We start from the raw sequence: 12,043 nt of genomic DNA, 5'->3' as shown, positions 1-12,043 counted from the left end.
TCTTTTCCAGCCTCGTGTGGGATACGGTCCGGCGGTTGTAAGCTGCGAAGCTGCGCATGCCGGTTTTGTCCCGACCAGATACCCAGTGTTGTTACCACCGGCCCTGTTACTACGTGTCATGGTGAAATTTACGATGCCTATAGGTACGTTATATGGACGATAAGGCATGGACTGTGTCGTGATCGTTGAGCTTGAAGATCAAGCGACGGCTGAAGAGGACGCCACGTATTCGGGACAGAAGGTGAAGAGGCAAGCCAGTTTCTTTGCTGTTGCTTGCTGTTCGTCGAAACACGCTCTGCTGCCGAGTGTCGGAAAGAACTATGCCATGCTCAAATCAAACGCGACACGTCCCCCCGTCTTGGACGTACCAGCGCCACGCATCAACCGCCGTCACAAGCTTTCCCTTCGCCGATACCCATGACTTCCAGTTGTCGCCTGAATCGCGTTTTCGAGAGCTTTGCGCGGGTCAACGTTGATGTTTCGGAAAGTTCGCGCGCGCACTTTGCTGAACTTTGGGGGAGGACGTTGATGTGAAGCCCAGACTCAGGCGAGTGCTGCTTCGAATGTGAAAATGTATGCCACCTGCAAAATACAAGTCCTTCCAGACCATAATCATGTCTGGTTAGCTCTCATGCCAAGGGCAATTGCCTAAGGCATGCTTTCGTGACTCGGTCACCTCACCTGAGTGATCAACTGATTGACCTGCTTTGATCAACCACCAGTCCAACAGTAGTTCTGTTGCAACGATCAGGAACATGGGGAATTCGAAGCGTTCACAGTAGCTGTTCTCAATGTGGGATCAACTGTCGCATGAGAGACCGATCTTGTCCCATTGGCCGTAACATGTTTGTCAAACCTATGCAAGTAGTCTCCTTATTCTCTCGAGTTGCTTCATGCGGGGGTGCGGGTTGTCTTGGTAGATGATGTCAAACGCCGCACCCACCAAAGTCAACGGCTTTACCTGCTATCCGTGGCTTGGCATTTTAGCTCGTTATATGCATGACCGCACATATCTAGCATGCAATGCGCTTTGCTCCGTCAAAGAGCTGAGGGGTAAGCTCCACCTTGCGCTTTTGCATCTACAACTGTTTGCCCTCCTCCACCGCCAGCTCCTTTCTTCTTACCAGTCTTTCCAGCCCTTGGACACGGCTCTCAACATCAGCTAGACCCTGCGAGCCCGTCAATACCACCTTCTCGTACCACGAAAGCATGGCCGCCTCGCTTCTTCGTCGCAAGTCACTGATTTCGGCAAGTTGAGCTATTTGAGTTGCTTCCATGGACTTCATTCGTTCCGCTGAGCTTATCAGAGCAGCGCTCTCGGATAGGTCTGGAATCGGACTATCTTTGATGTTGGTCAGGGACGATAGTGTCGAGGGAAAGGCTGAAGCTGAAGCTAGAACAATGGACCGGATAGCTGACATTGACAGCTGGGATGGTGGTTCGGAAGCCTTCGGTGCGTGGAACAAGTCCGGATGGGATCTGTCTGGTACGGAATGTCAGCGGGCGGGTTGCGACAGAGTGTCCCGCAAGAACCAAGTCAGCTGGTGCGCATACAGATCTTCAGCAGTTCGCCGTAAACACGTATTTGAGAAACCATCATGGAAAATCTCCTTTCCAGGTTTTTCATCCTCCGTAGCGCCGCATCCTGTTGTGCTGGCGGAGGCGACACGGTTTGGCCGTAAAGCAAATATTCGATTCGCAATAATCGGGACTCGAGTAGGGAAAGGGTTGCTAGAGTCGTCTGGTCCAGAGAGTTGTCCATGCTGGCTTCGGAAGTCCCTGGTTCGGACGGTGTCCGCGCCGCAATAAGGAGCAAACTGTCCTTGCTGGTTGTTGATGCGAATGGACGAGCAAGCTTGATACATATAGGATAGGTAGGTATGTACATCCCTTTGACTGTGTTAAGGTGCAGCTTTTGTAACGGACCAGGGTTTTAGCCAATAGAAAACCGTAAATTAAAGGGTACATTAGCAGACTAGTAAATAGCAGAGTAGTATAAGTACCGGCAATTTCCAGACTTACAAAGAGCTACATCGCACTTATCGCACCCATAGGGCCAGGCATATAGCGCTGTGAGGCTATTCCCACAATATTAGGCTGTCAACTTAACAGTGATAAGGGCAGATAGAAAGGCGTTATTACTAACTCTTAAGATTTCTCTTATTAGCTCTATTAAAAATGCCAGAATTCCCTAGTATAAGGATTTTAGTGATAAAGGTTTGGTGACTAGGCCAGTTGCCAAGAGGGTACCTTGTAGGTATTTAGCTAAGAGTGGGTCCGATACAAAAGCTGCACCTTAACACAGCCAAAGGGACACATAGAACGTGCATAGAACGGCTCAGGAGGGAAGGACCAGGTCTGGGTGTGGGGTTTCAGGAAAGTGAAGTTCAGGGTGGGTCCGTTGTGAGGGGCCCAACCTAAATCCGGCTAGGCTCGTTGTCACGACTCTCCACCACATCCAACGTCAATCGAGGTTCCTCCTACTCTTGCCCAACCGTCGACACATACAACGCGCCGTTTTCTTCGACACAAATTGCTATTGGACTGTCCACTCGTTTCAATTTTTTTTTCTCTTTCTTCTTTTTCTTTCTGGCTCCAAGCGACGGTTAGCGCGCGAGCGGGCGCAGCTCAATTGCCGAGGTGGTCCCTCCTACGGTTTAGGGTCTGCTGCTGGGTGGAGGACGACAGGTGGCTTTTGTCTGTCTTTGTCTGTCTCGTCCCTCGTTCTGCGGCGGCCTCGGTTGACAACAAGCCAACTCGCACAGTACCCTGGCGCTGGGGTTGCTGTCATAGGAGGGGCCTGCTATGACCAATTACTCGACCATCACGGATGGGAATTCCTCTGCCACCTCTCGGAGCGATATGCCAAGGTATGTCGTGTCGCACTCTTGTCAATCGACGGGCCCGTGTGAGAAATTTCCCTGCCCGCGAACGGCAGCAGGCTAACCATGCACTTTCTTCTCTTCTGTCGCAAAGATCTCGACGCCGCGGTGGAAAGGATGGTGGCCACGGTGGGCGAGCCTCGACAGTCAGCAGCATCGTCAACCTGCTAAATACTAGTCCGTGTCAACCATCACATCTCAATGGGCCGCTCGCCTGGAAACTGACCGTGGTTGATTCCTTGCTTAGTTGTCGGTGCCGGAACGCTGGCAATGCCCTCTGTCCTATCTCATATGGGCATTATGCTCGGCGTGGTATTAGTTTTATGGTCGGGATTGACGGCTGCTTTCGGTCTCTACTTGCAGTCCAAATGCGCCCGCTACCTCGAACGTGGGAGCGCCTCTTTTTTCGCCCTGTCGCAAATCACCTACTCGCAAGCTTCGGTTATTTTCGATGCTGCTATTGCTATCAAATGCTTTGGAGTCGGTGTTTCTTACATGATCATCATTGGAGACTTGATGCCGGGTGTTATGCTGGGTTTCAATGGCCGCGCAGACCAGATTCCGTACTTGGTTGATCGACATTTCTGGATCACAGCCTTCATGCTCTTGGTCATTCCCCTTAGTTTTCTTCGACGACTCGACTCGCTCAAGTATACTAGCCTGGTAGCGTTGGTGTCGATAGGCTACTTGATTGTGCTGGTCATCTATCATTTCGCGGTCGATCCACACGCCGACTCCCACAATATCCGTGTTATCAAATGGGCCGGGGCTGTAGAGACTTTGAGCGCTCTGCCGATTGTTGTCTTTGCTTATACCTGCCATCAAAATGTCCGTCAACACCACCCCGCTCGTTTCGTCCTCGATGGGTGCTAATGCGAAGTCGCCAGATGTTTTCAATTGTCAACGAAATCAAAGATAATACCCCTTCGAGCATAGTTCGCGTCGTCATAGCCAGCATTGGATCGGCTGCGAGCATTTACATATTGGTTGCCGTTACTGGTTACATCACGTTCGGCAACGACATTGTGGGTAACATTGTCTTGATGTGTAAGTTGCCGTTTTCCGTCATGTCTACGACCGCATATCATTCTGATGGCCTTTCAGACCCCACTGGTGTTGCCTCAACAGTTGGCAAGGCTGCTATTGTCATTCTCGTCTTATTTTCCATCCCGCTTCAAGTTCATCCATGCCGAGCGTCCCTGGACGCCGTTCTAAGATGGCGACCTAGCCCAGCCCAGCCGAATATCGGCCGGCCCGACTCGTCTGGGCATGGCGCGGCAGCTGCGCCTCGAGGTGACCATGGCGCTACGGCGCCAATGTCTGACACACGCTTTGCGCTTCTGACGACCTTTATTCTGACACTGGCGTACTTTACCGCGTTATCAGTCAGCAGCTTGGACCGTGTCTTGGCATTCGTCGGAAGCACGGGCTCAACATCCATCAGCTTCATCCTGCCCGGGCTTTTCTACTATAAGATCAGCGATCCCGATAGTCCGTACCATCAGCGACTTTTGAAAGAAGATGATGACATGGAGGGTTCAGGAACGTCCGACATGGAGGAATCGGCTCCGCTCGCGGAGAGCAGCATCCGGGCCTTGGGTGGCTCCTCGACCATTACAAACGCAAGCCCTTGGCGATGGCGAAGAAAGTGGCGATGGGACTTGGAGCACCTCGATCATGGTTTGGTCAGAAGACTTGCGCTCGCGTTGGCAGTGTATGGTGTCGTTGTTATGGTGGTGTGCTTGATCATGAACATTTTCTTTGCAGCGTCACATTAGGGCACGTCAGCACAATGTTTGGACTATCAGAAGTCAGCGTTACGTTGGAATCGTTGAAATGTGTCGGATTCATGAGCATGCAGATATTCCTGTCTGGGGTACTGCGGAGTTTCTTTTCTTGTGTTTCGCCCTTGCCTTCCTTTCCTTTCCTTTCCTTTCCTTTCACGGGACTGTTGCCCAGGATGGCATTCTTTCCCTTTCTTTTCGCTTTCTCATTTCTGTTTGTGTAGAAGGCTTGGCTCCTGCGTGAGCATTGCAATAGACTAACCTCAGACCTCTATAGGTATGAGAAGGAGGCATTTGCGCGTGTGTCTGTCAACATTCATTTTGGCTACCAAATATCGAATCTTTTCTTGTCCTTTTAAAAGTTAGGTAAAAGGGCTGCATCTGTTATTTATCGTTGCCATGCCCTGTGAACCGTCCCCGAGGCCAAACGTGATTTGAAAGCCAGTGCTTCCTCTAGCTGCAACATGCCGAATCTTCGTTTCCGAGTTGGAAAAAGGAAAAAAAAACGCCTCAAATGCCGATATCCCGTAATCGTATAGTGTGTCCCGTAAACTAAACAGCAATGAAGCTGGGTTACATCACACGCCCATCCTCCAGCAGTTCACATGGTCGCTGTCGATGTTTCTTTCCTACCGAATCTTGACCTTGGTCGGCTCGACAGCCGCATTCTTCTCCGTCGGTTTCGGCCCAAACGTCTTCTTCGGCAAGATGCCCCTCATTGAGAGCAGGCGCCACACCGTGTCTGTAGGCTGCGCACCAACACCCAGCCAGTACTTGGCGCGATGCGAGTCCAGCTTGATATCCTTGTGCAGCTTGCCCGAGTTATCGTAGGGATCGGGCTTCGGAACAGGGTCATACGTGCCGAGGACCTCAAGAGGACGAGAGTTGCGCGCCGTGCTAGAAAGGTTTTTCCCGCGGGGACAACAACAGCTCCACGTCAGCAAGAAAGAGCGATTGTTTCGGCCCTCCCCCCCCCCAAAAGACGTCGTGTTGCGTCTCTCGTCACCGGGGTAAGGCGGGCGGGGTGAGCGTTGGGCGTACCGTACCGGGCGTGAGCAATGACAATGTTGTAGAAGGGGGCATTGCGGCGGCCGAAGCGCGCGAGACGGATCTTGAGGACCATGGCGGCTGCCTCCGGTAGAAGGGCTGTATGCGCGCTGCTGGCAATTGGCAATCGATGGGGGGAGACGGACGGGATTTCGTCGCCGCCAAAAAGGGCGTGCAAACCCGCGATGGGAGCTTGGTGGCTATTCCGGGGGCGTCGGAGGCCGGGTTTCGCCGCGCCGACCAATCAGCGCCGACTCGCTGTCTGTCCAGCTGGCAGAGCCAATCGGGAAGAAAATGATGATGATGTCAGTTGGCACGACGCAACGGAGGACAGAACCTTTGCCACGACGCGTCTCTGTCAGTCTGTCACGCAACGAAACCTTTTCAACGTTTTCAGCATTGGCAGGTTTGCCCAGCAAACAACGACTGACTGAGTTGATGCGAATCCTTACATCTGCCTGATTTAATCAATTTAATTTTTTATTTTTAAAGAAAAACGGACAAGTGAAAAGACTCGGCCGCCATGGCACTCAAGGTCAGCAGAACCTGCACCCACTTCCGGGACCGCGGGACGACGAGCTTCGCAGGCTGACCAACGCACCGGCCCTCGATAGACGCTGGGAGCAAAAGCCGCTGCTGCGCTTGACCAGGAGCTCATGAGCACTTGCGCGTTTTCCATCGACCAGCTGATGGAGCTGGCTGGTCTGTCCGTCTCCCAAGCCGGTGAGCAGCATACTGGGGGAATCCTGGGTGTTTGCAGTTTTGGGGTCTAAAGCCTGGTCTTAAGTCTATCGGATCCATCCCTTGGAAAGGGGACGCAGAATTCTTGTTGCGTGCGGCCCGGGAAATAACGGCACGTGTTTACCGCCCGAATCTCGCGCTTTTCCCCAAGTTTGTCGCTGACAGTCATCTAGGCGGAGATGGGCTTGTGGCTGCTCGGCATCTCTTCCACTACGGATACCAGCCAACTGTATACTATCCAAAACGAAGCCAGAAGGACTTGTACCGAGTAGGTATTGTTTTCTTGGGTGTTGGGAAGATGACGTCGCGACCCCAGGAGAGGGGAGCCTCTCCGTCTGTTTTGCAAAAGAAACAAAAAAAAAAAAAACCCCCCGCAAGACGCGCGCACACACAGAGCTCGCTTTGGGCTTATTTCTTCTTACCCATCCGTACTTTTCACTAAACCCCCATACCCATCCTATAACTACCAAATGTCGAAACTTGTCTTTTCAGGCAGGTGACGGCAAAGAACCGAGGTTCAACGCATCAGTGATGATGACACAATGTAGTAGCCAAGGCAACATGACTGACGCGCCCATCGTTGTATTTAGCGTCTAACGAAACAACTCGAAGATTTGGAAGTCCCCTTTGCGCAAGACCTCCAAGCAGCACTGGATTCAACGGACCACATCGTTGATGCCATTTTCGGTTCGTGTGCGTCACCTGCTTACGCTGCGTCGGTAGCTAAATCATCCCTCAGGGTTCAGTTTCTCGGGAGAGGTGAGGGATCCGTTCCCAGACGTGATTCGTGCCTTTGAGAGAACCAAGCTCCCCATCACCTCAGTTGACGCACCCTCTTCCTGGAATATCGAACATGGTCCCCCGAGATCTGGACTGGGCAGCTCGTTTATGCCTACAGCCCTTGTCAGCCTCACTGCACCAAAGCCACTGGTCAAATATTTCAAGGGACGACACTTCATCGGTGGTCGGTACGTACTCTGGTGTATACCCTGGGTCCCGGAATCGCCAGCTGACGTCTTTTGTCAGGTTTTTGACGCCAAACATGGCAACAAAATATGATTTGGAAATCCCAACGTACAGCGGCATCGATCAGGTTGTTGAGGTGCCCACAGGTACTGAGAAGCTTTGAGCTTTTCCAAGAGCTTCAACGCAATGCTTGAAGTGACTGCCCAGCACTACTCTTCTTCCTCCTCTCTTTCCTCACTCCTTGTCGTTATCTCTCTTGTTGCTCTATTTGGCCGTTGATCGGCACTGGGGAAAAAATTGATGATGCATTGAGTGTGCGTGCGTTACATGACGCGGCAACCACCTCGCAGACTGTTTGGGCAAACAGGGCTTGGACACTGGCCTTGACGCATGTTGGCGCGAAGAATGAATAGGCCGTTCGGACATGACAGCAACGGCGGGTGGAAAAGATGGCAAAAGGCAACATAGACGAGATAGGCTTTCCCGCAAACTGGGCATTCAGCCATATGCTCCTTGCACATTTATCGTGACTGGAAAGCCTCGTCACCTCCTGTGGCAGCAAGTACAAGGCGATGAAATGTCATGGAGGATGAACGGTCCGAGAGACATGAGGTCGAAAAATTGAGCAAGGAGAAGATGATTGCAGGAGATTCCGCCAAGTCGGAGCGCGTTTATCCCATGCGGGAGAATATCGAGGGACGCAAACGGTTATGAGCAAGGCGGAGGCTGATAAGAGGAGCGGATGGCATCGGGCACAGCAAACAGCCATGACACGGAAGAGCAAGAAACACAACGGGTCGCCACCACCGTCCGGGCCTTGACCGGAGCTTTGGGGATATCCGTAGGACCACTCAGCAGTCAGTCAATTAATTGGACAACACCCCTGAAGAAATGGCAAGGACCGAGGGCCCCGACGGGTGGCTGTACAAACACGAAGGGGACCAAGGGAAAAAAAAAACATGAAAACATGGCGAACCAGGGGCGAAAAAGGAAAAGAAGAAAAAAAAAAATATTCAAGAGAGCCACATCGACGTGTGCAAACTTGTGCACCGCCTCTGCTGGAGGAGCAACTGTCTGATCCAAGTTCGAGTTGGGCAAGCAACTGAGGTCCCGGAGCAAAAGCTCCACGGGCCCTGTGATAGGCCAAAGCGGGCAAAGCCGCGCTTACGGAGAGCAAAAGGTCCGCTTTTTCCATGACAAAGCAGAGAGAAAGAGAGAGAGAGAGCGGTCCGGGTTTGGCCACTCGGTTTTTGCATCAAGTTTTTTTGCATCTATATCGAACAATTGGCCCAGCGAAAGGGGGCGCAGGGGCGCAGGGGCGCAGGGCAAATGAGGTCCAGCACGGGAGAGAAGCGCCGCCGATCGCCCGAGAGAGAGTGCGTTTGTACCTGAGGCTGAGCCGGCTGCTTGATCGACAGCCGCCTTGCCGCCAGGGGAACGAGGGCGGGGGTAACGGGCGGCTTGAACTTTTTTTTTTTCCCCTTCTTTTGCCACCAGCGGAGCAGTCGGTGGCGAATTTGAGTTTTCTGGACTGGGAAAACAAAAAACGGGAAAAACGAGATTCCCATCCGCTCCGCGGCGGAAGCAGTGGGGAAGCAAATCCCGGGTTTGCAAGGTACGACGCAGGCTGGTCTAGTCGACTCGAGTCGTTGCGTTGCACGGACGAGCTAGGGGGGAAACGATGAGATCTGCCCGAAACAAGCGCCTGTGGCAAAGTCGACCTTGTGTGGCCTTGTGTGGCTGCAGAAGTCTGGTCCCTGAATTATCAATTCCAACGTCTTGCCTACCGCTTACAGGCAGCATCACTACAGACGATTGGTGATGACTGATGCGATGCAGCACCAACAGACTGGTTCGGGCCCGACTGGCCGACACGCACGCACGACACACGACAAACGCCGATGTGCGAGCAAGGCTTGCATCGCAGCACAGTCTTCGTACGAACGTGCTTCTTCAACCATTAGTCGTCGTCATCTGGGCGCGGGTTCCGGGCGGCTTTCTGTCCGAAGCCAGCGTCTCTCACGTCAGACAAGTCCGATCCGATAACGGGAGGAAACCGGATTCCGGGCTTTTGTCGACCGTTGTCATGCACAAATAGACCACTGCAGACCCGGCATGTATCCATCGACAAGTGCAGGTCGATTTTTGTCCTGTCAACGATGCTCGATACGGATGCTTTCCTGCCGCGACGCAACGGACGGAGCGGAGCATTCGCAGCAGCAGCCGCCGCCGCGCATGTCCGTTGGACAAGTCGGACCGCTGTTCTGCTTTACTTCGGTCGATGCAGCCGCTCACCCGCAAAAGTCGAGATGCTCTGCTCGCATTGGCTGCCATCACAACCCCGGGCCACGCTCTTGGCGCCCGAAATTCCCTGGCACCGCTTCCAGGCCCCGCAATGGGCCGCAAAGAACGGAACCCCCGGTTCGTGAGGTGGAGATGAGAGGACCGCTCTAGATCGGAGCCTGGTCGCTGGACGGGGGAGCTCTTTTTTTTTTTTTTTTTCGCCACCGTGGCGAAGTCGCGACGGCCATTGACCGTTCCGACTTGTCGCCGTCTCGCCACCGCCGCCACGCCACGTCAGCATTGTTGGTCAACCGCCTTGGCAGCCCGTCCGCGAGCGTGATGGATACTTTACGGGTTCCAACTGGGGCAACAGAGTGCCGTGCTCCGACGTTTTCAGGCCGTTTATTCCACGCGGCGAGGGGGTTCAGCCACCCACGGGCGGAGGACCCGGGCGTTTTGCCTGGCCCATTGTTCTGCAAAAGTGAAGTGCTTCATTCAGCCTCGCATTATGCATAGTAACCCCGGTTGCAACGGATGACCTAGCCTTTGGCGTGAAACTCACGGGCATGGACCTGTTCTGTTTAGTACGAGTGCTCGTGTCCGTAGTTCCATCAGGCCCGGTGCATCTCCTCTAGCCTTGAGAAGAAAAAACTCCACACTGCAGCATTTGCCGTTTCCTTCCTTTTTCCTTTTTGCATTTTTCAGCTTCTGTTCTTTTTCTTTTCCTTCTCTTGTTTTTCCCCCCTCTCAAATCGTCTGGTTTTGCGGTAGGTTGGACTCTAGACTTTGTTCGGCATCTCTGCGGTGAGCTAACCCGGCACATGTATCTAGCCGAGCCACGGATCTTTTCTACTTACCCGTCGAAAGGAGACATCGTTGAAGCCAGGGGCTGGGGAAACGTCTTGTCTGGAGGCGCGGAACCAAAGCCAGCAGGCACCCCCGGCCGAAACCAAGCAGGCTTTGCGCTCGGATCCCATGGTCCTAGTGTTGTTGGTGACAGCATTGGCAGGCTAGTTCTATTGACCACCAGGTCATCGTAGGTTTCGACACGGAGCCGGCAACTGTACAAGCAGCCATGCCTTTGCACTCGCGCGAAAAGCCCATCGCTTCTCACGCAACGCAACGCAACGGTACGCTACGCCATGCCACCATATCTTGCTGGTGCTCTTGCTGGTGCTCGCTCATCTGCCTCGGCTTTAGACGATCCGCCCCGTCAGTCTTGTCGGACATGTCTCCCATGGCCCGGTTGCGGATCACGTTCCCCGTGGTTAAGATAGAGGGGGTGAGACAGTGAAGAAGAAGACAACTCTTGGATCGCCGCAGGCGTCGATGGTAGCCCCCGTCTGTTGACGGATCTCAAAGTCAAATGTGGCGGCATGGCTTGCCTTTCATTAAGCGCCGGCCTCCCCATACGAGACCGCGGTTTTCGACATGATGCGTCGGGGAAATTTGGCCAGGAAACATGTTGACAGCCTGGGCCCGTGGTGTCGTGTCGTCGGAAGGGGAATGTCGGCCACGCGCATTCTCCGGGCGTTGCGTTTGATGCTCCTCGTGCGAAAGCAAACGCTGCAGCTACGCTGAGCCTGATCCTTCGAAGCCTCGGTTCGAGCAGTGCAGGATTGAAGTCCCAGAAGGCCGGCAGGACTGCGTGGCGTCGTAGCTGACCCCGTGCGTAGCTACTGTCGACCAGGCGAATTGGCAGGCTGGGGTTCTCGACTACAACAGCCTCCTCAGGCCAAAGGTGTAGCCTCACGACACGGCTGCGCTTTCTCTGGCGATGGATTATGCTCATGCAGAAGCTGGAACCCGCGTTTTACACGCTGACACTTCTTGGGCCGCTACAGAGGGCAAAGTATACTTCGCTTGTCTTCTGTGTTTGTGGTCTGCCGTGAAACATGCGCGAGGACATTCGTCTTGGTGGTGTCATGGTGGATGGAGCGGTCCTTGCGTCAGGCCGCGACATGTCCGTGGAGTGACTGCTGCAATGGTGGACAACGTTTGGCGGGTTTAGGATCTAGCCGCGACGAAGGGCCATTATTGTTGGAGAGTGATAGAGAAGCTGTGTACGGAGTAATGAAGCTGTATCACGTCCACACTGCAAGCTATACAGCACCATCAAGCTTGAGGTGGGTGTTTTAGCCATGGATTCTTCAGCCAGGCTCTGCATCCAGGAGCAATAGCTAGCTCCCTGCGTTTACCGCGGCGTCGTCGCGGAGGATAGGGACTTGTACAAGCGATGAGCTTCTAGGCTCCAGTGGTTTGAGCCCAGGGGTATATGTGCAGGTACTGCCTAGTATGCTGGATATGGGGTACCAAGCGACGATCCTAGGCACCGCCATT

General features: G+C 53.5%; 4 protein-coding genes across 4 annotated transcripts; 2 read left to right on the top strand and 2 right to left on the bottom strand.

Moving 5' to 3' along the window:
• Positions 1-1,079: 1,079 nt before the first annotated feature.
• Positions 1,080-1,762, bottom strand: UV8b_02322 (uncharacterized protein; the record flags this gene model as incomplete). The annotated part of the gene is made up of 2 exons (XM_043139820.1): positions 1,080-1,483; positions 1,555-1,762. 2 exons carry the CDS (start codon positions 1,760-1,762, stop codon positions 1,080-1,082), a joined length of 612 nt encoding a protein of 203 aa, XP_042995754.1.
• Positions 1,763-2,805: 1,043 nt separating this feature from the next.
• UV8b_02321 (uncharacterized protein) lies at positions 2,806-4,660 on the top strand (the record flags this gene model as incomplete). Its single annotated transcript, XM_043139819.1, has 5 exons — positions 2,806-2,870; positions 2,977-3,059; positions 3,130-3,710; positions 3,770-3,929; positions 3,987-4,660. The coding sequence occupies 5 exons, from the start codon at positions 2,806-2,808 to the stop codon at positions 4,658-4,660; spliced, it is 1,563 nt and encodes a 520-aa protein (XP_042995753.1).
• Positions 4,661-5,295: 635 nt separating this feature from the next.
• Positions 5,296-5,789, bottom strand: UV8b_02320 (uncharacterized protein; the record flags this gene model as incomplete). The annotated part of the gene is made up of 2 exons (XM_043139818.1): positions 5,296-5,563; positions 5,713-5,789. 2 exons carry the CDS (start codon positions 5,787-5,789, stop codon positions 5,296-5,298), a joined length of 345 nt encoding a protein of 114 aa, XP_042995752.1.
• Positions 5,790-6,236: 447 nt separating this feature from the next.
• Positions 6,237-7,583, top strand: UV8b_02319 (uncharacterized protein; the record flags this gene model as incomplete). The annotated part of the gene is made up of 7 exons (XM_043139817.1): positions 6,237-6,248; positions 6,328-6,436; positions 6,501-6,566; positions 6,628-6,722; positions 7,045-7,141; positions 7,194-7,422; positions 7,481-7,583. The coding sequence occupies 7 exons, from the start codon at positions 6,237-6,239 to the stop codon at positions 7,581-7,583; spliced, it is 711 nt and encodes a 236-aa protein (XP_042995751.1).
• Positions 7,584-12,043: the final 4,460 nt, after the last annotated feature.

This window comes from Ustilaginoidea virens, chromosome 2, assembly GCF_000687475.1.
Source record: "Ustilaginoidea virens chromosome 2, complete sequence".
Taxonomy (NCBI): Eukaryota; Fungi; Ascomycota; class Sordariomycetes; order Hypocreales; family Clavicipitaceae; genus Ustilaginoidea; species Ustilaginoidea virens.
Note: the sequence above shows the minus strand (reverse complement) of the source record. Positions and strands in the feature narration are given on the sequence as shown.